Source organism: Grampus griseus (assembly GCF_964374135.1).
Source record: "Grampus griseus genome assembly, chromosome: 1".
NCBI classification, from domain to species: domain Eukaryota; kingdom Metazoa; phylum Chordata; class Mammalia; order Artiodactyla; family Delphinidae; genus Grampus; species Grampus griseus.
The window spans coordinates 95,181,250-95,206,746 of record NC_139017.1 but is presented as its reverse complement, the minus strand read 5'-3'; the positions used below and the strand labels follow the sequence as shown (position 1 = coordinate 95,206,746).

Sequence of the window (25,497 nt, the reverse complement as noted above, 5' to 3'; positions counted from 1 at the left end):
ATCAATCCCAAACTCCCTAACTATCTCCCCCCACCATAAGTTCATTCTCTAAGTCTGTGAGTCTGTTTCTGTTCTGTAAAGTTGTATCATTTTTTAAAGATTCCGCATATAAGCAATATCATACGATATTTCTCTTTCTCTGTCTGACTTACTTCACTCAGTATGACAATCTCTAGGTCCATCCATGTTGCTGCAAATGGCATTATTTCTATGTAGGTGATCATATCACCTGTGAATAATGACGGTGTTGTTTTTGTCTGTCCAGTCTTGTGTCTTTCATCTCTTTCTTGTAAAATCTGACTAGACTTCCATCATCTGTTGAAAAGAAGCCATAACTGTGGGTATTACTATCTTGTTTTGATTTTAAAAGGTCTCTTATGTTTTACCATTATTTACTGTTATTAAGAATGAACTTTGCTGTAGAGTTTTCCAGATGTCCTTAATCAAGGGAGTTTACATTTATTCCTAGGTTCATTTGCTTTTGTTTTATCATAAATAGATCTTGATTTTTTTCAAATGCTTTTTCTTCATCTATTAATGGGATCTTAGGTTTTTGATATAACATCATAACATTTTTCTAATGTTAGAATGATATTCAGTCCCAATTTGGTCATACTATATAGTATTTCATAAACGTTGTTGGATTTATTTGTTAATATTTTGATTGATCCTGGTGCATCTGAATTTATAAAATTTATAAATTTTTCTTCTCCATGTCATCTTTGTCTGCTTTTGTATCAGAGATTGGGTAAAGTATATGCATTCCCAGGCTTTCTCTGTTACAAAAGTGGTGGAATGTTGGGATTAGGAGACAATTGTGTTCACATCAGAGCAGCACGGTTCATAACACAGTATGCTAGTTAACTGTGTGGCCTTGTAGCAAATTGTTTAACACATGCAGCTGTAAATCAGAGTAAAAACTGTAAGTACTTCAGCAGGTTGTAAATGCATGCAGTGGCTAAGTGCTCAATAAATGTTGACTTTTTTTATGATTTATCATATTCTAATTGGTGCTCCCTCTTTACTTAACTGTAAGATAAGTACAGTACATTATTATCATTAAAAAGAATGACATTATAATTTATCACTTTTCAGTCTCTACAATATACTTCCAATAACTTCGAGGCAGAAAATACCTTACTCTTCTTTGCTTACCTAGAGGCTTGCATATGATTTGGTACTCAGTTAATGTAGGAACTGAACCACAAGCGGAATCAAGAAGCGGGTTGTCGTTCCTGCCCTCCTCTGAAGTGAATTACGTTAGTGGCACTGTTCATTGCAGTCATGAACTTGCACTCATTCTCGGACAAGGTGGCATAACTTTGGCTTTTTTGAGCATTATATTACTGATTCTGATTCTGTCCTTTTCTACTCATCCCCAAATAAATGGTGTCTAGCAGAAGAAAAAGAGATAATACTCTACACACACACACACACACACACACACACACACACACACACACACACACGAAGAACGAGAGGCTCATGGGTATCATCAATGCACCAGGGACACATTTTAAGGGACAGGCTGCAGAGAAGGCAAACCCGACCAGAGAGAAGGTGGTCGGTGCATTGCAGGGACCTTTCCTACATCTTCAGCTCTAAAAGTCTCCAGTTCTGGGTACGGCAGGATCCCCGAGAAAACAGAGATAAACACAGATGCTTGCACAAGCCTGCGAGACAACTGGAGGATCCGACTAGAGTTGAAAGGGAGGCTTTCGGCAATCTGCGCGTTTTGCTGTGTTCAGGGCGCAAGTCTTCCAGGGACACATTTCCTTCCACGCTCCAGGGAACCTCCCCGGCCTCCACCCCTCCTGCTGGACAGCTTCCCGTTTGCTGGAATTTTATGGGTGCCGCCTCTTTAAGCGCCGCGCGGCGCGCATGCGCCCTGGCTGTGGGCCTGGCGAACCCGGCTTCTGCACGCAGAGCGGCTTGGTTTGGGTGGGGCGTTCCCGGAGCCGGCGCGTCCTCCGCCTTTACGCGGAGTCCAGCGACCCCGAGCGAGGAGAGCGCCTCCGGAGTTGCGAGGCAGGACCCTGCGTCTCCTCTTCCTCCCGCTCGGGCCGAGGCTGAGTCGCGGTTGGCCAGGCCCCAGGACGCCCCCCATGGCGGGCCCGCGGGTCGAGGTGGACGGCAGCATCATGGAAGGGGTGAGTACCGAGCCCGAGGCCTGGCGGGTTGCGGCTGCCGTCCGGGCTGCGGCACAGAGCTTGCTCATCTGATGTTCTCTCTCTTCTCTCCGCACCAGGGCGGGCAGATCTTGAGGGTGTCTACGGCTCTGAGCTGTCTCCTGGGCCTCCCCTTGCGGGTGCAGAAGATCCGAGCAGGCCGCAGCACGCCGGGCCTTAGGTAAGTCGGGGAGCCAGGCGGCGGGACTGGAGGTTGGAGAGCGGGCTGGGGGCTCGGGGCGGGGGACAGGCCATTGGGAGATGGGGGGAGGGTCTTGGGGCTTGGAATCTGGAGCCCGGCGGTGATGCTGGGAAGATGCGCCGGCCCCAGGGTTGAGGACTCAGCAGCCGGGCCGCAGGGGCGGCGGGACGTTGTTCGGGGCTGGGCGGTTAGGCGTAGCCGGGCTTGTGCGCCCTTGAAAGTTTCAAGGGGCAAGTTCAGAAAATAGGCCCATGTTTTCTCTATTTGGCTAGAGTTGTCTCGTTTCCTAATGAGTTATCTTTTAAACGGTTTCCCCGCCTCATCGGGCATTCCAAGTACCCGGAGAGCTCGTAGCAGCGGGCAAGGTAGATCAGGGCAGAACAGCCTCTAGGGCCGGAGGAAACCCCACTTTTTAACCAGTGCATTTTCTGCTGCCGCACGTTTTATAGTCTCAGAAGGACCCTGAGATGTGTCATTCCAGCTTTCATTCAGACCTTTAGGAAGCTGTGGATACGACCAGGATTATCAGTTGTAGGAGAGGGGAAAATGTTGACAGTTGACTTTGTTTCTTCTGTCTGGGAAGCTAGGCATGCCACTATTTTTTAAGTGTCAGGTATATGCACCTGTTAGAAGAGGACCCAGGGGGAAGACAGACTGATTCCTTGTACTTTTTATATATTTCATTATAATGGATCAACTATCTCTTAGTCTTTTATCCACACTCCATGTTGAAATTATTAAAAGGCAATTACTGATATGTGTGAATAGTAATTCTCTGTCACAGCAGTAGTTTGCAGTAACCCATTTCACCAATAGGGAAATTAATTCATTAAGGCTGTGTGAGGTATTTTATTAGTTTGCTAGGGCTGCCATAACAAAATACCACAGACTAGGTGGCCTAAACAACAGAAATTTATTTTTGCACAATTCTAGAGGCTGGAAGTCCAAGATCAAGGTGCTGGTAGGGTTGGTTTCCTCTGAGGGCCATAAGGGAAGATTCTGTTTCAGGCCTCTCTCCTTGGCTTGGAGGTGACCACCCTCTTGCCCCCTCTTCCCATGCTCATCCCTCTGTGCATGGGCACCCCTGGTATGTCCTAATCTTCTCTTTTTGTAAGAACACCAGTGAGAGTGGGTTACAGCTCACTCCTGACAGCCTTTTTTAATTTAATCATCTCTTCAGAGGCCTTATTTCTAAATACAGTCACATTGTGAGGTACTTCAACATATGAATTTTAGAGGAACACAGTTCAGCCCAGCAGGTATCATAGATTATTCAGTGAAATGCAAGTGAGACTGGTGGCACTTAGGTAGTTTTATTAGTTTTCCTCTTTCGCATACTTACAATTTGCAACAATATTATCAGCATATATGTTTATAGTTAAAATAACTGGTCTGGAAGGAACCCTTAAAATAATGCCTACCAGCAGGTAGTCTACGTGCATAAAAAGCCAAAAGGAAGCTCTGGCACTTACTATGGTTAGAGCTTTCTGTTTTCTTGCCATTGAAGTTTTGTAAATGTGTCATAAAAAGTGGGGATATAGGCAGTCTGAATGCACACGTTTTGATGCAGTATTATGACCTGAAGGCCTCAGCATTTATCTGGACTGGAAATGATTCGAGATTTCTGTGATGGGCAACTGGAGGGGGCAGAAATCGGCTCAACAGAAATAATGTTTACGCCAGAGAAGATCAAAGGTGGAGTCCACACAGCAGATACCAAGACAGCAGGGTATGTGTCACTTACATTCCATTTAAGTGTGGGTTTTGGAATTAGACCTGGATGCACACGCAGGTACTACCACTTACTGGACAAGTTGCTTAACCTCTTTGAAGCTTTAGTTTCCTCACTTTTAAAATGGAGATAAAACACTTACCTTTTAGGGTTAGAGACTGTGTAAAGTCTCAGATACCTAATTGCTTCCTAATTGTAGCTGTTGCTATACCTATCTAGAATTTTCTCACATGTGTAGTATAGCGTATTTGTTTCTTTAGTTTTATTACTTAGAAAATGAATATCTGAAAACAACTGTAGTTTCATGCTCTATAGTGCTAGTAGTCTTTGTGGTGTAGCATATTTAGTTCTTGGCTTACAGCAAATTATGAGCCATCTTCTACTTTTAGTCTAGGTATTTTTGTTATCTTTTAATAGATACTTATACAGCCCTATTTAGAAATTTTTATATATGATCTTGGCTTTTCCTCCCCATTGAAAACTGGATATTTAACAATTAAATTGAGCCTTTATCCCTTTCCAAGAACCCCTCCTTTTATTGGTAAAACATGGAGAGCAGTTTTTGTGTTTTCTGTGTTATTGGCTGATTGTTATTGTAAGCAGCATCCTTTATCAACATCCTATCCATTTACTAGGAAATCTGGTAAAGTAAGAAATAGTACTGTAAACCCAATGCCAGTTTGTTTCAGAAATGACTGTTTCAAAAAAATTATGATTTTTTTTTAGCTTAAAATGTTTAGTGATGATTGAGATTTGAATTATGATGTGAATAGACTTCTGCTAAAAGGGGCTTGCTGCTAGGCCTAAAGTGAAGTTTGCCAAATGAGAACTTTCTTAAGGGGATTAAAGCATTTTGAGATATCTTTATAGTCAGCTTATTATTTGGGGCATTCTCTGGTACAAAAGGGGGGAAAGAGTTATAGTTAATCAGCTATCTAAAAATTAACACAGAATCATAGAATTTTGAAGCTACAGGAGAGAAGATAGAAACCATGTGTTCCAACCCTTCCTCCACTTAGTGAATGAGAGAGTGAAGACCCTCTGGTGTTAAGTGATAAACCAGAGGTCATAGAGTAAGGGTCAGAGGTAGAATTAGAATCTAGGCCTTCTGGCTTCTAATCCACTAGAACGTGTGGGCAGTGAGTTGAAGGTTGATAATCCAGCTTCATTCAGTAGACTCAAACAAGCTTGTTCCTAGTCAGAAAACACATCTTATTTATTTGAATTCTAACATTTTCATCCCTAACTGTGATTACAGTACCATGTGTTTTCTCATGTCTACCTTTGTCTTTGCAATTCCTTACTCTTCTAATATTAAGGTTTTCTTTAGTCTTCTTAGAATCTGATTTTATTGAATGGAAGAGAGACACTTTAGCTGTGTTGGGTTTCTCAGGGAATAAACAGAAGTTCAGTAGTTGTAAACCTATGGTTTATAGTAAACTGAACATTTCCACGTTTTTTTCACTTGCTCCTAGGCTCAATTCCTGAGAACAGGGATTATATTGCATGCATTTTCTCTTATAATGCCTAACACATTATACAGTCAATAAATATTTACTGAATTAATGACATGCATTATCAGTGATAGAGACTGTCTAACTCAGTACACCTGCATCATTGCTATAAGAAAGTTAAGTAAAGGCTATCTTTTGGTATGTAGAGGCTATGTTGCGCTCCTTTTCAAGCTACAGTCTATGTATTAATATGATTGTTTTCCCTTGACTTTGGAGAAGGGCGATAACAGCTCAATTAGAAAATCTGACTGTTTCATTTTATAAAATGCTACATATTCTATAATTATTTCTTGTGATTTCTCACATTATTTGACTATAAAGACCAAACAGAGGTGAGTTATGGTAGGGATTATCTCCTTAACAGTTTTTTCCATGTAAAATATTTGGCTATCAGTCTTTGTAAAACATTACTCTATCATACCACAGATGCCAACATGGTAGGAACTATATCTTTTTTTTTTTTTTTTTTTTTTTTTTTTGCGGTACGCGGGCCTCTCACTGTTGTGGCCTCTCCCGTTGCGGAGCACAGGCTCCGGACGCACAGGCTCAGCGGCCATGGCTCACGGGCCCAGCCGCTCCGCGGCATGTGGGATCTTCCCGGACCGGGGCACGAACCCATGTCCCCTGCATCGGCAGGTGGACTCTCAACCACTGCGCCACCAGGGAAGCCCTTTCTTCTTTTTTTTAAACATCTTTATTGGGGTATAATTGCTTTACAATGGTGTGTTAGTTTGTGCTTTATAACAAAGAGGAACTGTATCTTAATATCTGGAACGATGCCTTGTGCATGGTGGAGACTCAGATACAATCATTAGAATATTTCTAGACCTTGATGGTTTTGAATGCATTTTCATAAACTGTTACTTTTAAGAATCCTTTTGTAAAAACGTTGTAAAGATGCTTTAATTAATTTTTTTTTTTTTTACTCCTTTGTAAGATAAAGAAAAGTGTTAGGACTTAACCTAAGATCACACAGCTAATGTATTTAGTATTGGATTCAAACCCAGATTTGCTTATCATTTAAGGCCAGTTCCTTCTACTGCGAAATACTAATCGGATGTTATCATTCAGTCACTGGAGTGTTTTTTAACTTTAAACTTGAGGGCGTGTACCTGCCTTCTCAGTTGTCTGTGCTTCAGCTAATGGTGATATGTAGTTATGTCTCTCTCTTGAGACTTTAAAAAGAAAATGCAGCTAAGCCTGTTCTGCCTTCTCCTTAGGAGTGTATGCCTCTTGATGCAGGTCTCAATGCCCTGTGCTCTCTTTGCTGCTTGTCCATCAGAACTTCGTTTGAAAGGTGGAACTAATGCTGAAATGGCACCACAGATTGATTACACAGCCATGGTAAGGGCTTTTGTTGCTACTGGTAAACTAAGATGATCTCACATAGTATTCTGAATCTCCATTCTCTATTTAAATATATCCTGAGTGTTTTTGTGTACATAGCTGTTTAATTTCTTAATGGTGTCTCGTTATGTTGTGGGAAAGGATAATTATTTTAGATTGCGTGTTGTATCTTAGAACTGTGCTCATAGTGAATTCTTTAAAAAGCCTCAGTTATTATATACATTATATTACTTGTATTTGTATTATATTACTTATATAAGTCTGTTAGTTTCTGAATACAGGGATTATGATTTGGAAGAAAAACTCAAAGTAAGAATTAAATACTATGTTTGACAGGATTGGCGAGGATGTGGAGAAATTGGAACGCTTGCACACTGTTGATGGGAATGCAAAACGGTGCAACAACTATGGAAAACAGTATGGAGGTTCCTCAAAAAAATTAAAAATACAACTACGATATAAGCCAGCAATCCCACTTCTCGGTATTATCCTAAAGAGTTGAAATCAGAATCTCCAAGAGAAATTAGCATTCCCATGTTCATTGCAACACTATTCATAATAGCCAACATGTGGAAACAATCTAAATGTCCATTGATGGATGAAAGGATAAAGAAAATATGGTATATACATACAGTGGATTACTATTTAGCCTTAAAAAAAATAAAAGAAATTCTAGAATATGTGACAACACAGTCGAACTTTGAGGACATTGTGCTAAGTGAAATGAGCCAGTCACATAAAGACAGTACTGGCATGATTCCACTTATATAAGATATCTAAAGTAGTCAAATTCATGGAATCAAAGAATGGAATGGTAGTTAGGGGAAGGGGGAAATTGGGGAGTTCATATTCATCGGACATAACTTTTCAGTACAGTAAGATAAACGAGCTCTAGAGGTCTGTTGTACACATTGTAACTATAGTCAACAACATTGTGTTGTACTCTTAAAATAAATCTCATGTTAAATATTCTTACCACAATAAAATAAAATTTTAAAAAATAATTAAATACCATGATTTGACTATAAATTTTTAGAATGATAAAATTCAGTATTGGCATGCTTATACAACTAGTGGGAGAGAAAAGTGGTATCATCTTTTTTTCTCCAGGTTTATTGAGGTGTGGTTATTTATACTAAAATTCACCCTTTGTAGCATACAGTTTTGTGATTTCTGATGTATGATTGTGAACCAGCCACCACAATCAAGATAGAGAATTACTGTAGAAAATTCCGTTATCCCTCTTTGTAGTCAATCCCACCCCTCCACCCTTGGCAATCAGTGATCTGTTTTCTCTAATAGTTCTGCCTTTTTTTCAGAATGTCATATAAAAGAATAATACTGTATATAGCCTGTTGAGTCTTGTTTTTTTCCCTTAAAATACATCTGATTAGGGGGAGTAGGATGGGGGAGGGATGGATTGGTAGTTTGGAATTAGCAGATGCAAACTATTATATAATAGAATGAATAAACAACAAGGTCCTACTGTGATAGACCATAATGGAAAAGAATATGAAAAAGAATTCATATATATGTATAACTGAATCATTTTTTTAAATAAATAAATAAATAAATTTATTTATTTATTTATTTTATTCTTGCCTCCTTGGGTCTTTGTTGCTACACGCAGGCTTTCTCTAGTTGTGGTGAGCAGGGGCTACTTTTTGTTGTGGTGTGCAGGCTTCTCATTACGGTGGCTTCTCTTGTCGCGGAGCACAGGCTCTAGGCCTGCGGGCTTCAGTAGTTGTGGCACGTGGGCTCAGTAGTTGTGGCTTGCGGGCTCTAGAGCACAGGTGCAGTAGTTGTGGTGCATGGGCTTTGTTGCTCCGTGGCATGTGGGATCTTCCTGGACCACCGCGCCACCAGGGAAGTCCCATAGCTGCATCATTTTGCTGTATACTAGAAATTAACACAACATTGTAAATCAACTATACTGTAATAAAATAAATTTAAAAAAATACATCTGAGGGTTTCCCTGGTGGCGCAGTGGTTGAGAATCTGCCTGTCAATGCAGGGGACACGGGTTCGAGCCCTGGTCTGGGAAGATCCCACATGCCACGGAGCAACTAGGCCCGTGAGCCACAACTACTGAGCCTGCGCGTCTGGAGCCTGTGCTCTGCAACAAGAGAGGCCATGACAGTGAGAGACCCGCGCACCACGATGAAGAGTGGCCCCCACTTGCCGCAACTAGAGAAGGCTGTCGCACAGAAACGAAGACCCAACACAGCCAAAAAATAAATAAATTAAAAAAAAATACATCTGAGAGTCATCCATGTTGCTTGTATCAGCAATAAAAGCTAAGTAGTGTTCTATTATATGGATGTTTGTTTATCAGTACCAGTTTATCCATTCATCAGTTGAAGGACATTTGGACTGTTTCCAGTTTTTGGCAAGTATGAGTAAAGCCACTATAAACACATACAGGTTTTTCTATCTGAACATAAGTTTTTATTTGTCTTGGGTAAATACCTACAGAGGGGTTGCTCAGTTGTAATCGTAAGTTTATGTCTAACTTTATTGAGAAACTACCAAATTGTTTTGGCATACAACGTGGCTGCGTTGTTTCGCATTTTCACCAGCGCTGTAGGAGAGTTTCAGCTCTTCATCCTCCCCAGCGCTTGATAGTCTCAGGTTTCAGTTAAAAATTTTTTTGCCATTTTAATAGGTGGTACAGTCTTTTAAAATTCAGTTTGATAGGATGTATAATGAAAGTTAAAGTTAATCTCTCTTCACCTAGTAATACCACTTCAAGGAAATGACTCTAATTAAATATTGCGAAATGCAGCAAAAGATAATGTTAAAGGTATTGGAGCACAGCATTATATACTATAATTATTGTTATATAATATACATAATTATGTAATAATGAAAACTTGGACAATGGTTAGGTAAATTATGCTAGAATGCCATGAAGTCGTTCAAATATTTTTTAGGAGGAATTTTATAATGTTGGGAAAATGCTTTTGTTTATAATGTTAAATGGGGAAAAATGTATAAAATGTTGTGTATGCGGTGAGATTTCAACTATATAAAAAATAACTGAGAACGCAGAATGGAATGCTATTCAACACCCCCTAATTTCTTACAGTACACTATATTGAGAAGGTTAGGAAATACTGGCCTCTGGAGTTAAAAACTGCTAGGATCAAGTTTCCTGAGTTCTGATTTTTTTTTTTCATTAGATAGACTTGCACAGCTCTGATTAATTAAATGTTAAACTTTTGATTTTAGCTACGTCAGTTATTTTATTTGAAAAATAGAACTAGCCTACACATTTTTATATCACTGTTTATCCATGGTGTTTCTTTACTACTTCAGTGCAGAGCACTTTTGTTTACTAAATATACTTGCTGACAATGAATATTGGTGATTAAAGTAACAGTAAACTGATTTTTTCAGGTTTTCAAGCCAATTGTTGAAAAATTTGGTTTCACATTTAATTGTGACATTAAAATGAGGTAAGTTACTTATTTCTTAACCCTTTGACCCACTACTTGTGCTAAAAATAGTGGAAAAGTTAGATCTTGGAGAACTGTCATTCCGTAACCCACTTAATACGTATCTTATAGGAAGTAATAGTACTTCGTGGCTTAAAAACAGTAAGCAGCAGAGGCATGGGGACTTGAAAGGGAATTGCTACACTGAGGCACCTTTATATCTGGAATTATCCATGCTCACCACAGACAGAGTGCTCACTGTGTGCAGACAACTGGAATGGGCACTGCAGGGTCATAAAAGGGATTCTGTTCCATAGAGCAACCAGAATTATTTTTCTAAGAGACATGTTGGGCATTCAGGTTATTTCTCTGTAAGGCTTCCCTTCCCTCTGTAAGGCCACATAGTAAAAAGGCCATATTTCTTGTTGTAGCATTTAAGTGATTTGCAATCTTATTCCAATTTACTTTTCTAGCTTTATCCTCCCTCCCCTCCATATATTCTAACTACATGATTGCTGCCATTCCCTAAACATACTTTGTGCCTTCAGACTTCCATATCTTTGTTCATGTTTTTCTTCCCCTGCTCTCCTAAAAATTGGAAATCCTACGTTTTCTGAAAATGAAACTTGTAATTTCTTATGTGAATTGTCAGTGACTGTGCCTCAGTTGGAGTTCCTATTTACATCTCTCTTGTAGTCCTGCTTACAGCCTGGCTTGTGTCCTAGTAGATTATATGTGGAGCCCCATCTTACCAGATGGGGAGTTCTTTGTGGATAAGAGCATTGTCATTCTCATCTGCGTGTTCTCAGCATCTCTTATAGAATAAGTGACACTAAATATTTGAGTTGAAATTTTATTAGTGGTTCAGCTACTAAGTATTCATCATATATTTATTGAGCACCTACTATGTGCCAGACATTGTTTTAGGCACTGGAATATAGCAGGAACAAAATAGACCAAGCTCCTACCGTTAAGTAGCTTAAGTCTAAAACAGCACTGTTGAATAGAACTTCCTGTACTGAGGGAAATGTTCCTTATCTGTCCAGGATGGTAGTCACTTGATACATATGACTATTGAGCACTTGAAATGTGGCTAGTAGGATTGGGGAGTTAACTTTTAAATTTTATTAAATTTAAATTTAAATAGAGAATTCCCAGGTGGTCCAGTGGTTAGGACTCTGCACTTTCACTGCTGAGGGTGTGGGTTCAGTCCCTGGTTGGGGAACTAAGATCCTGCAAGCTGTGTGTCCTAAATAAATAAATAAATAGATTAATTAATTAATTAATACTCATTTATTCACATGTAGCTTGAGTCTACCATATTGGACAACACAGATCTAAAACATTATTTGGAAGTTTCAAACATGAATTATATAGTTGGATATCACTCACATGTTATTTTATTGTATTGAGCTTTATTTTTGTCGTGCAATCAGTTTATGTAAGTATTCATGATACTTTTCATAGGGGCTACTACCCGAAAGGAGGTGGTGAAGTGATTATCCGCATGTCGCCAGTTAAACAGTTGAACCCAATAAATTTAACTGACCGTGGCTCTGTGACTAAGATATATGGAAGAGCTTTTGTTGCTGGTGTTTTGCCATTTAAAGTAAGCTATCTAATTCACTTTACTGTATACCTGAAACTAACACAACATTGTAAATCAACTATACTCCAATAAAAATTTAAAAAAAATAAAGTAATAAAAAATAAAGTTGTCTAGATGATCTTAGAAGTGTATGTATGTCTTGATAAGTATTATATCATCTAAATTTTGAAATTATTGAAAGAACTTAATTTTTAAATAAATCTTTTCATTAAAAATTTTTCTTAAAATTCTGTGTTCTCTACTGTTGAAAATTGTGTTTTTATAAGATGTATGTAAAAGTTATTAATTATATGTCTTTGAAGGCTTGAAAGCAATTGTCAAAATAATCATTAATTTATTTTATTCTATTTTTTTGTCTTGCCAAAATAGGTAGCAAAAGATATGGCAGCGGCAGCCGTAAGATGCATCAGAAAGGAGATTAGGGATCTGTATGTTAACATCCAGCCTGTTCAGGAAACTAAAGACCAAGCTTTTGGCAATGGAAATGGAATAATGTGAGACAATATACTTTTTCCTAGATGTTAGTTGAGAGAGCCCTGAAATAATTATTCTATTTTAATTAAAGATTTGTCATTTTTTTTTTGTTTGTTTAAATTTGTAGTTTTAAGAAGATATATTTTTAAGGGCATTCCTACCTAAAACAACAGTATGATGAATTATGATGATTATTTTATTCTGAATTTCTTTTCTGAGGATGGTTTACCTTTTATTACATTATAAGAGCCTTTTTGTTTATATAGCGAACTTAAATGTTTAAGCTAATCAGAAGTTAGCATTTGGGCTTCCCTGGTGGCACAGTGGTTGAGAGTCTGCCTGCCGATGCAGGGGACACGGGTTCGTGCCCCGGTCCGGGAAGATCCCACATGCCGCGGAGCAGCTGGGCCCGTGAGCCATGGCCGCTGAGCCTGCGTGTCCAGAGCCTGTGCTCAGCAAACGGGAGAGAGGCCCGCATACGACAAAAAAAAAAAAAAAAAAAAAAAAAAAAGTTAGCCTTTGAAGATGATCCTAAGAGAAATATTTCCAGTTGCTTTTCTATATCTCAAATGTGAAATCAGTTTACAAGTAAATATTAGATACGGCAAAGATCTATTTAAAAAAGAAATATAGTATATTAATCCATTTAGTAGTTATTGATTTATGTGTTATAAAAATGCTTTAATTAATATTTTTGAAGAATAAAAGTATCTTTTGTGGATATTTAAATTTAAGCTTTCTTTTTCAGATTTTCTATTAAAGGGTTTAAAGTAAATGCATTTTCTTTGTATGATAATACTATCTAAAAACTATAAAACAAAACCAAACATCTCTGTCGAAAGACCTTTTCATTTAAGATAATGAGTGCAGTATGCCTTTGAAATGGTACCCCTTAGTGCTGATGACAAGACTTCTGGGAGGGCCATTCCTTACCTATGAGTGGATTAGAATCTAGTGTGACTTCTTGTCCAAAGTGCTGAAAGATACTCTACTCTGATGAAGATGGAGAATGCTAATCATGCTGCTCTCTATATGAAGACTTTCACTTTTGTAATATACTAGCCAGATCTAATTCTGCTTATTTAATAGTCACTGTTCTCCTGTGTTGTATTTGCATGTAATTTTGGAATATTTATAGCATAGATAGTAATACTTTTTTTTCCCTATATAGCATTATTGCTGAGACATCCACTGGCTGTTTGTTCGCTGGATCAGCGCTTGGTAAACGAGGTATAGCTAAATGAAGGGGGTCCACTGTTCTCAGTGCTACTGTACAATTCTTTAATTATCTGTCAGGATTAGGATGTTGTAGAATGATGGATAACAAGTTTGAAAGGATATGGTTAACTGATTCTATTTTAGAGTCAATTAAATTTTCAGTCTTTCCCCCAACTTTATGCTTTTAAAATTTTCAAACTTATAGAGAAGGTGAATGATTAGTGAATATCCATACACTAGATTCACTGGTTATGAACGTTTAGCTACGTGTTGTGTGTGTTTCTGAACCATCTCTATGCAGGTTGCAGGTACCAAGTCTCACCCCTGAATACTGCAGCGTGTCCATCCAAAGAATAGTATCTGCATAATCACATTACCATTTTTATACCCAAAGAATCTATTATATATGTATTTTTTTTAAGATTTTTTTTTGATGTGGACCATTTTTAAAGTCTCTATTGAATTTGTTACAATATTGCTTCTGTTTTTATTTTTTGGCTTTTTGGCAGTGAGGCATGTGGGATCTTAGCTCCCTGACCAGGGATTGATCCCGCACCCCCTGCATTGGAAGGTGAAGTCTTAACCACTGGACTGCCAGGGAAGTTCCCTGTTATATTCAGACATAACCAGATACCTCCAAAATATTCTTTAGAGCAGAATGGGGTTTTTTGTTTGCTTGTTTGTTTGTTTTTGAGCACACACAGCATTTGTTTGTCATGTCTGTTTAGTTTTTTTTTTTTTAAACCACAGAATAGTCTCTTCACCTTTTTTTCCTTTCATGATATTTACCTTTTGAAAAGTCCAGGCCATTTTCTCATAGGATTTTCCATAATTTGAATTTGTCTGATTATCTCATGATTAGATTTATTCAGGTTAAACATTTTTAGTGAGAATATTGCACAGGTGACTTTGTGTACATTCTATTGTATCACATCAGGGTACATGTAATGTCAGTATGCCCCTTATCAGTACAGCTCACTGATCACTTGGTTAAGGTGGTGTTCTCCAGGTATGTCTGCTATAAAGGTTCCTTATTTATTTATTTATCTACGTACCTATCTGTCTGTCTGCCTGCCTGTCTCTACCATGCTTCGCAGCATGTGGGATCTTAGTTCCTCGACCAGGGATTGAACCCGTGCCCCTTGCAATAGAAGCATGGAGCCCTAACCACTGGACCAGGGAATTCACCTTTTCCCATTATAATTAATAAATACTCTGGGATAATACTTTGACACCATCTGATCATCCTCTCTGAATACAACTTTCATCCAGTGGTTTTAGTATCTGTTGATGGTTCTTCCCTGCATCAGTTATTACAGTGTTGATTTCAAAATACTGAATGTTTTTGTGAAAGGGAAATTTCTGTAGTATTTGGTATCTTTGGGAGAGTAGATACATGTATGCATCTGTTGGTTAGTATTTAAAGTTACTTTTGCCATTGAGGCAACTTCTAATTGAACTTTTCACTGTGTGGCAGTTGATTGCTTTATTCCTACTTTGTAGCATCTTTAAAAGATGCTTACCCTCGCTATGCCATTTAACCACATTATTACTGCTGAATACAAAACTTCAGGTAATTTTAGTCTGCTCAGTTGGTTGATCTAGATACAGTTGGGTGTCAAATCTAACCAGTGTAATAGAATAGGTAAAATCAACACCTTTGGTTGACTGGACATAAATGAATTCTGTTTAAAACCGTGCTGTTCAATGTGTGGTTGGCGGACAGGTAGCATATGGGTATCATCTGAGAGTTTGCTGGAAATACCAATTTTGGGGCCCACCTCATGTATCAGATCAGAATCTTTGAGAGTGGGGTCCAGGAATCTGTTTGAACAAGCTCTCTAAGGTATTATAAAATTTGAGAAATAGTGATCAAAAACATATTTAGTGTATACTCATTACTTGTTAGGTGCAGTGAGGAATCAGCATGGATCAGTGAGCCGCTACATGCAATGTCTTTAAGCCTTGAGAGGGCAAAGATAATGCAAAATATAAAGCAGAGACTAGGACCCTATGTTACAAGTAGTAAGTGCTTGGCAGGCATTGGGTGGAATGTGAGTTTAGTTTGTTTGTATTATCGTTGGGTACCAAGATGTGCCAGGTACTATGTATGAAGGATTCAGAAGTAAGAGTCGCCATTTCTGCCTCCTGGCTTAGTCTGGCAGAGGAGACAGACCAGTGCTGTGATTGTTCTATCCCCAGGGCACCATAGGAGCACAGGAGAAGAACAGCTTATTCTTTGGGGGCTGATTGACCCCAAATCTGTCTTGTGCCATTCAGTGATCCTCCCGTGGGTTCTGTAGATAAGTAGAAGTTAGCCAGATAGAAAAGTGAGAGCTAAGGAAGAAGGACAAAGGAAAGTGCTGACATAAAAGTGTAGTTCTGTGTTTGGGCAACTAGAACCATATGTGATGAGTACAGGATCTGGGTCAATGCAGAGAATGAGGTTAGAGAGGTCAACAGATAGTTGAAGGGCTTTATAGGCCTTATAAAGGAGTTTGGATTTCATCCTGAAAACATAAAGATTTTAAGGAGGGATGTAATTCCAGGTCTTTGGAAGTTAGTCTGATAGCTGTGTAGAGGATTAGAGGAAAACCATAGTGGAGGCAGGAAGACAAGAGTCTGTTAACAGCAATCCAGGTCAGAAATGGTGAGGACCTACACCAAGGAAATGCAGGGACTGAGTCTAGAGAGATGAGTACTGATATAAGGGTATTTAGGAGGGTGAATAGACAATTTGGTGATTAGCTGGAAATGGGGGGTGAGGGATGCAGTGTAATGACCTTCTAGATTTCTAACTTGGGTAACTGGAAGTACTTAAAACTTGTGAATATGGGAGGTAGAGTTAGTTTGCCAGGGTAGAAGATAGTTTTGGATATGTTGTATTGACATCATAAAGGGACCGTTACTCTGTTAAGAGCAGTACTTGGAATTAACTTTACTGACAGCCCTGAAAACGTTTCTTTCCTAATATTCCATAAACATTTTTTTTCACTTTGTCATATGAGAGTTTTTACTTTGAAGTTGTCTTTGGACAACACTCATGTAGAATGCACAGTACTTATTTTTAGACTTATAGTGGTAGGAGGGAATAGAGGATAGAGCAGCAACACTTACTGAGGTTGCCTGACTCCTTCTGGTGCCTGCCCTTGTTTCCTGTCAGGCACTTAAGTCAAAGGAGATGTCATTAGCAATTGCAAAGACCTTGGGGTCTTCTCTCTTAGTCTAGGTAGTCTATATATTAAGCATCTCAGAGAATGTCATGGATCCCAATATCCAGATCCCCTTTTTATTTCTGATTTAAATTAACTAGAAAATTACTAGACTCTGAATCCTAATGTTTAAGCGTTATTATCAGAAGCAACATTGGCTGGTTGTGCACACCACCATATGTATTAGAAGCAGTAGGTTGTAACTAGTCATGTTTTTGTCATTGTCTCAGTTACTAAAACTATTTTGACCTTAGTTTCCTTATCTATTGAGTGAGAGAGTTAGCCTGAAGAATATCTGAAATCCTTCCAGTTATAACATTCTTTAATCCTGTTGCAAAGGTGAGGTTTGTTTGTGTTTTTTTTTTTTTTTTTGAGAGAATCTTGCAGTTTTAGATGGAGGCAGTGTATTATAACAGAGAGCACTAAACTGAGAGCAAGAAGACCTAAGTTTTGGTCCTATGTCTGTCATTATCTTACATGGTGACTGCGCTTTCCTTACCTGAAAAATGAGATTGGACCATTATCTATGTATAAAAATCCCTTCCAACTTTATATGATTGCTATATGTACAGAATGTATTTGTGTTTACATAGTTGAATATCTGTGTATTCGTTGATTTCTCATCTTTCAGTTAGTGTTCTTTACTATGGGACAAATCAATTTGCTAAGATGAATTATGACTCTGGTTTATCAATCCTATTTCTTATGTATGGAAACTGCCTAGCTTGTAGTAAGCACTTTTTTTCCTCCTTCAGTATATGTGGTAATTCATGGCATCTCTCTGATGCTATAATCAGTCCTTTAGCTTTCTCTGTTCAGCCTGATAACTATTTTATAGTTTTGTCCTTTTAATAAGCTAGAAGACACCCCGAATCATTGAATATTCATTTTAATTTGTTATAAACCATCAAAATTGAGACCATTTTAAGAAACCTCTAGAATATCAGAAGAGTATTTGTCAGAAAAGCCTTAAGTTTTCAGAAGAAACTAGGATTTTGCTCTTTTGTTTAGAACATAATACTAATAAGAAAAATTCTCATAATTACTTCATTTTGTTCAGTTGCCACAGACCGCTAGTAATAGGTGGTAATTATGTTAGATCCATTCATACCATTATTCGCTCTCAAGGCGGCTGGGTAGGAAGGAATGTGAATGGCTCTGAGAAATACTTTGCCCCTACACAGAGAAACCTTAGTGTGTCTACTGCCCTCTGATACTATTGATACAAAGCCAGGAATTCCTTCCTTCTCCTTCACATCCTCCATGCAAATTTTAGCCATTCTTCAAGGTCTCACCTAAGTCCTTCATGTTCCATGAAACCTTCTCAAGTTATTCTAGAACCTATAATTTCCTTTTCTGAAATCTCATTGGATATATAGTTTATACCATAGAGCTTAGCACTTATCCTCAAATACTCTTATATATGAGTATTTTCTGATGTCTCCTTAGCAAAGGAACCAGTTTCTATCACTTAGTATGGTACACACATAGTAGGTACTCAATATTAACTATTTTTATTAATAGCTTATTATAAACCAGTCTTGGTAATAGAAGCTTTATAAATATTATCTCTAATTTTAGCAAGTTTGCAACTTAGGAATTATCATCTCCATCTCCATCTGGAAGAAGAGATGGAAAAGGCAAAGTGGTTTACCCAAGAAGTCAAGATTCATACATATTCCAAACCACTTCATTCAGTCATGTAAATACTTGCCTGATTGATGTTGTGAAGATAGTTTAATTTGTTATATTATTATAATAATTGCTGTAAGGGAAAAAATGGTTAAAATTTGATTTCCCCTATTCTGGTAAATTTTATCAAGACATACATATAGTCAAATGAATTTCCAAATATAAAATAAAAAATAACTACATTCTCATTTTTCAAAGGACATTTTCATTTGTAGCCAAGGTTTCATTTAGTTTAAAGTAAATAAAAAGAATCATTTGACATTCCACTACTTCTGATGGACTTATTTTGTATTCAGCATTGTACCAAATACTTGTGGTATGTGTAGAGAAGTAGGAAGTAGAACATGGGAATAAATTTTCTGACTTACTTTCAAAGTTAGGTGATACCGGCAAATTCCCTGGTGGTCCAGTGGTTAGGACTCCGTGCTCTCACTGCCAGGGGACAGGTTTAATCCCTGGTCGGGGAACTAAGTTGCTGTAAGCTGCGTGGCACAGTAAATAAATAAATAAATAGTTCAAATCTTAAAGGAATAAAACTTTATGATATTTGATCTGAGAATTTTTATCTGTTCTTCCTTAGATGAAAATTATCTGACTTTAAAAAAAAATCCTTTAATTCTAATGGAATCGGCTGCCGACTAATTGTAGCATATATGAATTGCAAATTTAAAATTTTGAAATCAAGGTGTAGTGTTATAGGGTCATAACTTAGTTGTAAATTGGTTTTATAATTAGTACTTCTTTTTTTTTTCTTTGGCCACGCCGTGTGGCATTCAGGATCTTACTTCTCTGACCAGGGATAGAACCCGTGCCCCCTGCAGTGGAAGCACGGAGTCTTAACCACTGGACCTCCAGGGAAGTCCCCCTATAATTAGTACTTCTTAAACAGGGCCAAAGCAGCCTGTTTTTTCTTCCACTTGTGCATTTAATAAAATATTTGCATATGCTAAGCTCTCAGAAGATTAAATATACATGAAGATCTTATCCTAAAGGTTGCATTGGGTGAGTTCAGAGGCCTAAAAGATATTACACCAGTGCTAACTGGGATATATTAAACTTTTTACCTCTTAGTAATTAATTTAGTTTTTTTTACATTGTGCCTGTTGTAGGTGTTAATGCAGACAAGGTTGGAATTGAAGCTGCTGAAATGCTGTTAGCAAATCTTAGACATGGCGGTGCTGTGGATGAGTATCTGCAAGACCAGGTAATGACACTTTTAGGATAAAAACCATCAAGCCTATTAGATTCAAATATTGGGCAATTAGATTGAATATAAATTTTAGTCACTGACTTTCAGACACTGATTGGTATGTCCTAGTTCAATCCATTTTTTAGGTATTTTTCTGGAATTTATATACCATAAATTTCAGTTCTCATCTTACTTGACCTGGCTACGGCATTTGGCACAATCGAGCACTCCTTCCTTCTTGAAATACTTTCTTCGCTTGCTTTCTGAAATACTGTTATTATCTTTGTATCTCGCTAACCTTACATTCTAGCCTCTTTGCAAGTTTGTTATTGTTTTTTGCCTCTTCTCAGCTTGTAAATTTTGGAGAGCCCTTGGCTTAGGCTCTTTTGTTTATCTGTATTCAGTCCCTCAGTTATTTTGTACAGTCTCATGGCTTTAGTACCATCTGTATGCTGACAGCTCCTAAATTTATATCACTAGCCCAGACCTTTCTCCTTAACTGCATGCTCATAATATTTCTTATGCCTGTCAACATCTCTGCTTGGATGTGTCATACACCTCTCAAACTTAATATATCTACTCACATTGAGAAGTGCTAGTGAATATTTCCAAATACAGTCTTTTTATGGTGCACTGTCTTGATAGATTTTCCTTTCTACCATAGTTTTTTCTCCTTAGTAGCAAATCAGATGTCTGTGTTTAGAAATGTATTACTCAAGATTTCTTGACCAGTTTCTTAAGACAGTTTTCCTTATTTCTAGTCTCTTCCTTCTTACTAGTCTACACTCCAGTAATTCTGTATTAGTGTATTTATTTATGTGTTAAAATGTTGTAATTCTAGAGTATGGAAGAAACTTTCATATTATATATAATAGCTTGCAAAGATAGTTGGTCTGATTAAATTTATTAACTTTTAACTCTATATTCTTAAACATTAATTTTAAAAATCTATATTGAGATCTGCTACTAAGCATTTCTGTGCTATACCACAAACTTTTGGTAACACAGATTTTGTATCATCTTAAGACTTTTGGAAACCTAAAGAAATAGAAATTCTTTTTTAGCTATGTTGATTTCTAGTATCAATAGTATTTTCATATGGAAAGCAGTAGAATTTTAACCCCAAATATTAGTAAATGTGTGAGAATTTTCTTCTTGTTCTTTTTTTAACAGCTGATCATTTTCATGGCATTAGCCAGTGGAATTTCCAGAATAAAAACAGGACCAGTTACACTCCATACCCAAACGGCTATACATTTTGCTGAACAACTAGCAAAGGTGAGTATTCTATCAGAAAGAGTAATTGATTTTCATTTTGGCCAATTTGGAGTCACATTTTAATCAACAGAAAACTTAATAGTAATTGTAATTGCTCTCATTCGGTGAACACTTCCTATGTGGCAGGCACTGAGCTCGCTCAGCAGTGAAGCTGAGTTGTCTCACTCTGCATGACCATTTTAGGTGGCTATTTATTATTAATCCCATTTTACTTATGAGTCTAGTGAGGCAGAGGAATTAATTGCTCAAGATAGTTTCTTAGTGGCAGGACTGAGCTTTGAGCAAACTGGGAGAGCATACATCTAAGCTCATGTGTGGTAGGTACTGCCTTCCAGTAAGTGAAGATGTTTTAATGGGAACTATAAAATCAAATCACAAGGGGTTTGCAGTGGGCTATAAACTTAAATTATTTATATAAAAATTTTAAATGTTTTATTTTATTTTCTTGTGATTTTATTGGGGTAGACTAGAGTATTTGCTGGACTTCTAACACTTACCAGTCCTTTCAGCTTCAGAAAAGTAGATTTATAATTTTTTTTTTTAAAATTTGGCTGCACTGCATGGCTTGTGGGATCTTAGTTCCCCGACTAGGGATCGAACCTGGGCCCTCGCAGTGAAAGCACTGAGTCTTAACCACTGGACCACCAGGGAATTCCCTAGATTTATAATTTAGAAAATAGAGGAAAAAAGCTGTCCCTAACTCCCCCTTGCCAGTAAAACCACTCTTGACGTTTAGGTATTCTCCTCCTCTCTTAAAATTGTTTCTCTTTGCATTTTTTTGCAGTTAATGCATACAGCTTCATTTCTTGCTTTTTTCAGTAATGTGTGGCATATTTCCATTTTGCCATAGTCTTTATAATGTAATTTTGTAAAATACTATGAAATTTATAACTCAGAATTTTATGAAGGAAGGTGCTGACCTTAAGTATTTTAAAAAGTTATAAAAATAATGTATAGTAGTATTAAGAAATTAAGCATTACAGAGGTGTACCAAGCTCAAAGCCACGGTTGCCCTACTCCTAACATGTTATTTGTATGATTCTTAATAATATGTACTTTTTTTGTTGTTATTAGAAAGGATAGGTAGATTTTGGTTAAATTGTGGGAAAAGGCTTGATAGGAGGCAAAGGCAAATTATATTTGATGTCAAAAGATAGTTAATTGTATTTTTTATTATTCTACTTATGCTGTATTTTGTAACTACTATTTGTCTCCCCACGTAGACTGTGATCTCCTTGATAGCAGAGACAAGGCTGTATTCATTCTTTTCTTTTTTTTAAAATAAATTTATTTATTTAATTAATTTATTTTTTGCTGCATTGGGTCTTCGTTGCTGCACATGGGCTTTTTCTAGTTGGGGCGAGCGGGGCTACTCTTCATTGCGGTACACAGGCTTCTCATTGCGGTGGCTTCTCTTGTTGAGGAGCATGAGCTCTAGGCGTGTGGGCTTTGGTAGTTGTAGCATGCAGGCTCAGTAGTTGTGGCTCGTGAGCTCTAGAGCACAGGCTCAGTAGTTGTGGCACATGGGCTTAGTTGCTCCACGTCATGTGGGATCTTCCCGGACCAGGGATCGAACCTGTGTCCCCTACATTGGCAGGCAGATTCTTAACCACTGTGCCACCATGGAAGCCCTGTATTCATTCTTTCTACAGTACTTTGCACATAGTAGACACTCACATGTTATTTGAAGTGAATACACAGTGGAAAGTGCCGTGAACTGGAATTTTTAGCTCTGGTTTCTTGTTCAGCTTTGTTGTGTTTTAACTCAGTGATTTGGGGCAAAGGTGCTTCATCATTCTGTGTCTCAGTGCAGATAATTCATCAGTAAGGTCAGAGAGTGTGCTGTAGTCCCTATGGCTCCTTCCAACTCTAAATTTTTGTAGTTTTCAGTAGGTTTATATATAGGCTAGAAATGATTTCCATAATTGTTACCTGTGTTTCATATTTATATAGTGCTTATAATTTGAGAAAAATATATATACTGTATAAATTGTTTGTCTAGCTCAGAATTCAGATTCAGTGTTTATTCATTCAACAGTAATTTTCAGTGTCCAGTGTGTCAGTGCACTGCCACATAATAGTGAAACTGGAATAATTTGTAAATATTACAGTTCAACAGGGCTTCGGAGTAGTGGTTTTCAAATTGTATTTCAGAGAATCAAAAGGTTTTAGGCATACTTGAAATCCCTTTGTCACAAATTCAGTCAGCCTACTTAGTTGTTTTGATTTTAATTCACTTTTCTTAGAATGAATACATTTGCTTTTTAAAAACTCATGTTTCCACAAATAATGATAGAGGTCAAATGTTTCAAAGCCAAACTTGAATTAGTTAAGTGAAAAATACGTTAAGCCCAATAAAGATGAATGAAGATGTTAATTGTTACCTCCCTCTACCTTTCTGCTCTGAACTAGGTATTTTAAATAGTATATTTAGGGAATTAAATTAGCAAGAAAATTTGAGGGAATTAAAGGGTATTTCTGTACTTGACAAGATAAAAGAAGTATAAATGCTTCAGTGCCATGTTTTAGAAAAATTTTAGGAAGTAGGTAGTAGAGATGCATTATTATTAACAGTTGAGATTTAAAAATTTATATTTGCTTAAGCTGTACTCCTGGGGGGTTCTGATTCAGTGGGTATGGAGTAGGGCCCAGGCTGTATATTCTGACAGAACTCCACAGGTATGTATACATCTGAACAAGGACCATCCTTCTGGAACAGAATATTTTATATATAGGCCATTGAATTTCTCATGAGTCATTTGATCTTTGTATCTCTAGCTTCAATAAAATGAGTTTGGTATTAACTACTGCCTATTTAAGCTGGAGTTGTGGGCTCGTCCCTCTATCGCTTTTCATATTATTTATATACTAAATGCTCTTCTGGTTTCAGGCTAAATTTACTGTGAAGAAATCAGAAGATGAAGAAGATGCTTCTAAAGATACTTACATTATTGAGTGCCAAGGAATCGGGATGACAAATCCAAATCTATAGGGTATTTGCCTCTTAAATGATACCTCAATGATGTATTGCACTAATCATTTCATAAATATTATATAGAACAATGAATAAGCAGTAACTTATTAAAGGACCTGACTTAAATTTAGAGATGAAATACAGAAAGTTCTAGATTTGCTGGGACTGCTTCGTCCTATTAATCTCACTTTGACTGTCTTCTGAGATAGATAGGGACAGCGAAGTTTAAGAGTTGGTGAATATGTATGATAGCTGATTTCAGTATTAAAGTATTGAAATAAAATATTCTTTTCACCTGAAGTGTGTTTTTATTTTTGATATAGTATATTAATTTATGGATGTAGATTTGATCTGTAATTTGTGTATGATTCTAATCACTACTAGAATCTCATGTAAAATTTAATGAGACAACTTTGTACACATGTACTTGCTGTGTCAACAATAACATTTAATAAGCATTGTCTTATTATATGTATCTTCTTTCTAGTGGGTATTTGGTAGATACTGATTTTGAATCTGTTGAATATGTTGTGAAAGCTAAACAATGAGAATTGCAAATTTTCAACCCTAGTAAATTTGGCCAAATCAGCCCCAGGTATGTTTTTGTTTGGCTTATAGTATTAAAAAAATAATTGCCTTTAGAACAGAATTCTTTTCATTACTCTCTATTGTCTTACACCTAGCCTGTTCCACATTTAGATTACTTCCTGGTCCCTGTAGGCAGTTGAGGTTGTGACTCAAATGAAACTAGTTTTATGTAACAGCTAAATATGCCATATTGTAGTATAGTGAGGAATTCATTCAGACTTAGTTCTGTCTTGGACTTAATCTGGTAATGATTAAAACGTAGTACAAGATTGGGATTGACATATATACACTAATATGTATAAAATCGTTAACTAATAAGAACCTGATATATAAAAAAATAAAATAAAATTCAAAAAACACCCAAACAAACAAAAAAAACATAGTACAAGATACAGATCCAGAAGATGATATTATAAAACATTCAGAAAGTGCAGAATTAGTCTGTATAAAAAGGTGTAATGAAAATAACTACTCCACATACATAATCGTAATTCTTGTCAGTGATTTCTGTGGCCTTGGACAGTTGAGTTCAGTTTGTTTTAAATATGATGATGATAGTATTGCTTGCTATTTGTATTTTCAGGGAGTAAATTTTATAAGTTAATTTCTATAACACATAAGGCATGAAATGTCTTTCTATTTTAGAGTCAAACTACACTTTTAGTATAGCTGTTGGAGGGGCTGTGATAAGTTTGGGGGTTTTAAGACTAGTGATGATATCTGCTGCTTCTGATGAGGCGTGTGGCAGTGTTAACGAGGTAGGTTGGAATGCAGAGATTGGGAATTTTGGAGCAAGAGATTTAAGGTCAACAGTGTACATGATGGGTTTATGATTAATCTTGGCTTGGGTGTGTCACTACTGT

General features: G+C 37.3%; 1 protein-coding gene across 2 annotated transcripts; it reads left to right on the top strand.

Annotated features, from left to right (window-relative positions):
* Window positions 1-1,914: 1,914 nt before the first annotated feature.
* On the top strand, window positions 1,915-24,337 carry RTCA (RNA 3'-terminal phosphate cyclase). Of its 2 annotated transcripts, XM_082668507.1 has the most exons (11): window positions 1,915-2,150; window positions 2,249-2,349; window positions 3,956-4,099; window positions 6,837-6,960; window positions 10,363-10,421; window positions 11,868-12,009; window positions 12,379-12,503; window positions 13,655-13,713; window positions 19,715-19,809; window positions 20,968-21,072; window positions 23,963-24,337. In XM_082668507.1, exons 1-11 carry the CDS (start codon window positions 2,106-2,108, stop codon window positions 24,062-24,064), a joined length of 1,101 nt encoding a protein of 366 aa, XP_082524633.1. In that variant the 5' UTR covers window positions 1,915-2,105; the 3' UTR covers window positions 24,065-24,337. The 2 variants fall into 2 exon arrangements, with proteins under 2 accessions (XP_082524633.1, XP_082524634.1); XM_082668508.1 differs by lacking the exon at window positions 1,915-2,150 and having other exon boundaries at window positions 3,941-4,099.
* The last annotated feature ends 1,160 nt before the right edge of the window (window positions 24,338-25,497 follow it).

Coding starts and splice junctions, on each gene's coding strand:
- RTCA (XM_082668507.1), top strand. CDS start 2,106: ATGGCGGGCCCGCGGGTCGAGGTGGACGGCAGCATCATGGAAGGG. Junction 13,714..19,714: donor ATCAGCGCTTGGTAAACGAG/GTATAGCTAAAT, acceptor TGCCTGTTGTAG/GTGTTAATGCAGACAAGGTT. Junction 21,073..23,962: donor TTGCTGAACAACTAGCAAAG/GTGAGTATTCTA, acceptor TTCTGGTTTCAG/GCTAAATTTACTGTGAAGAA.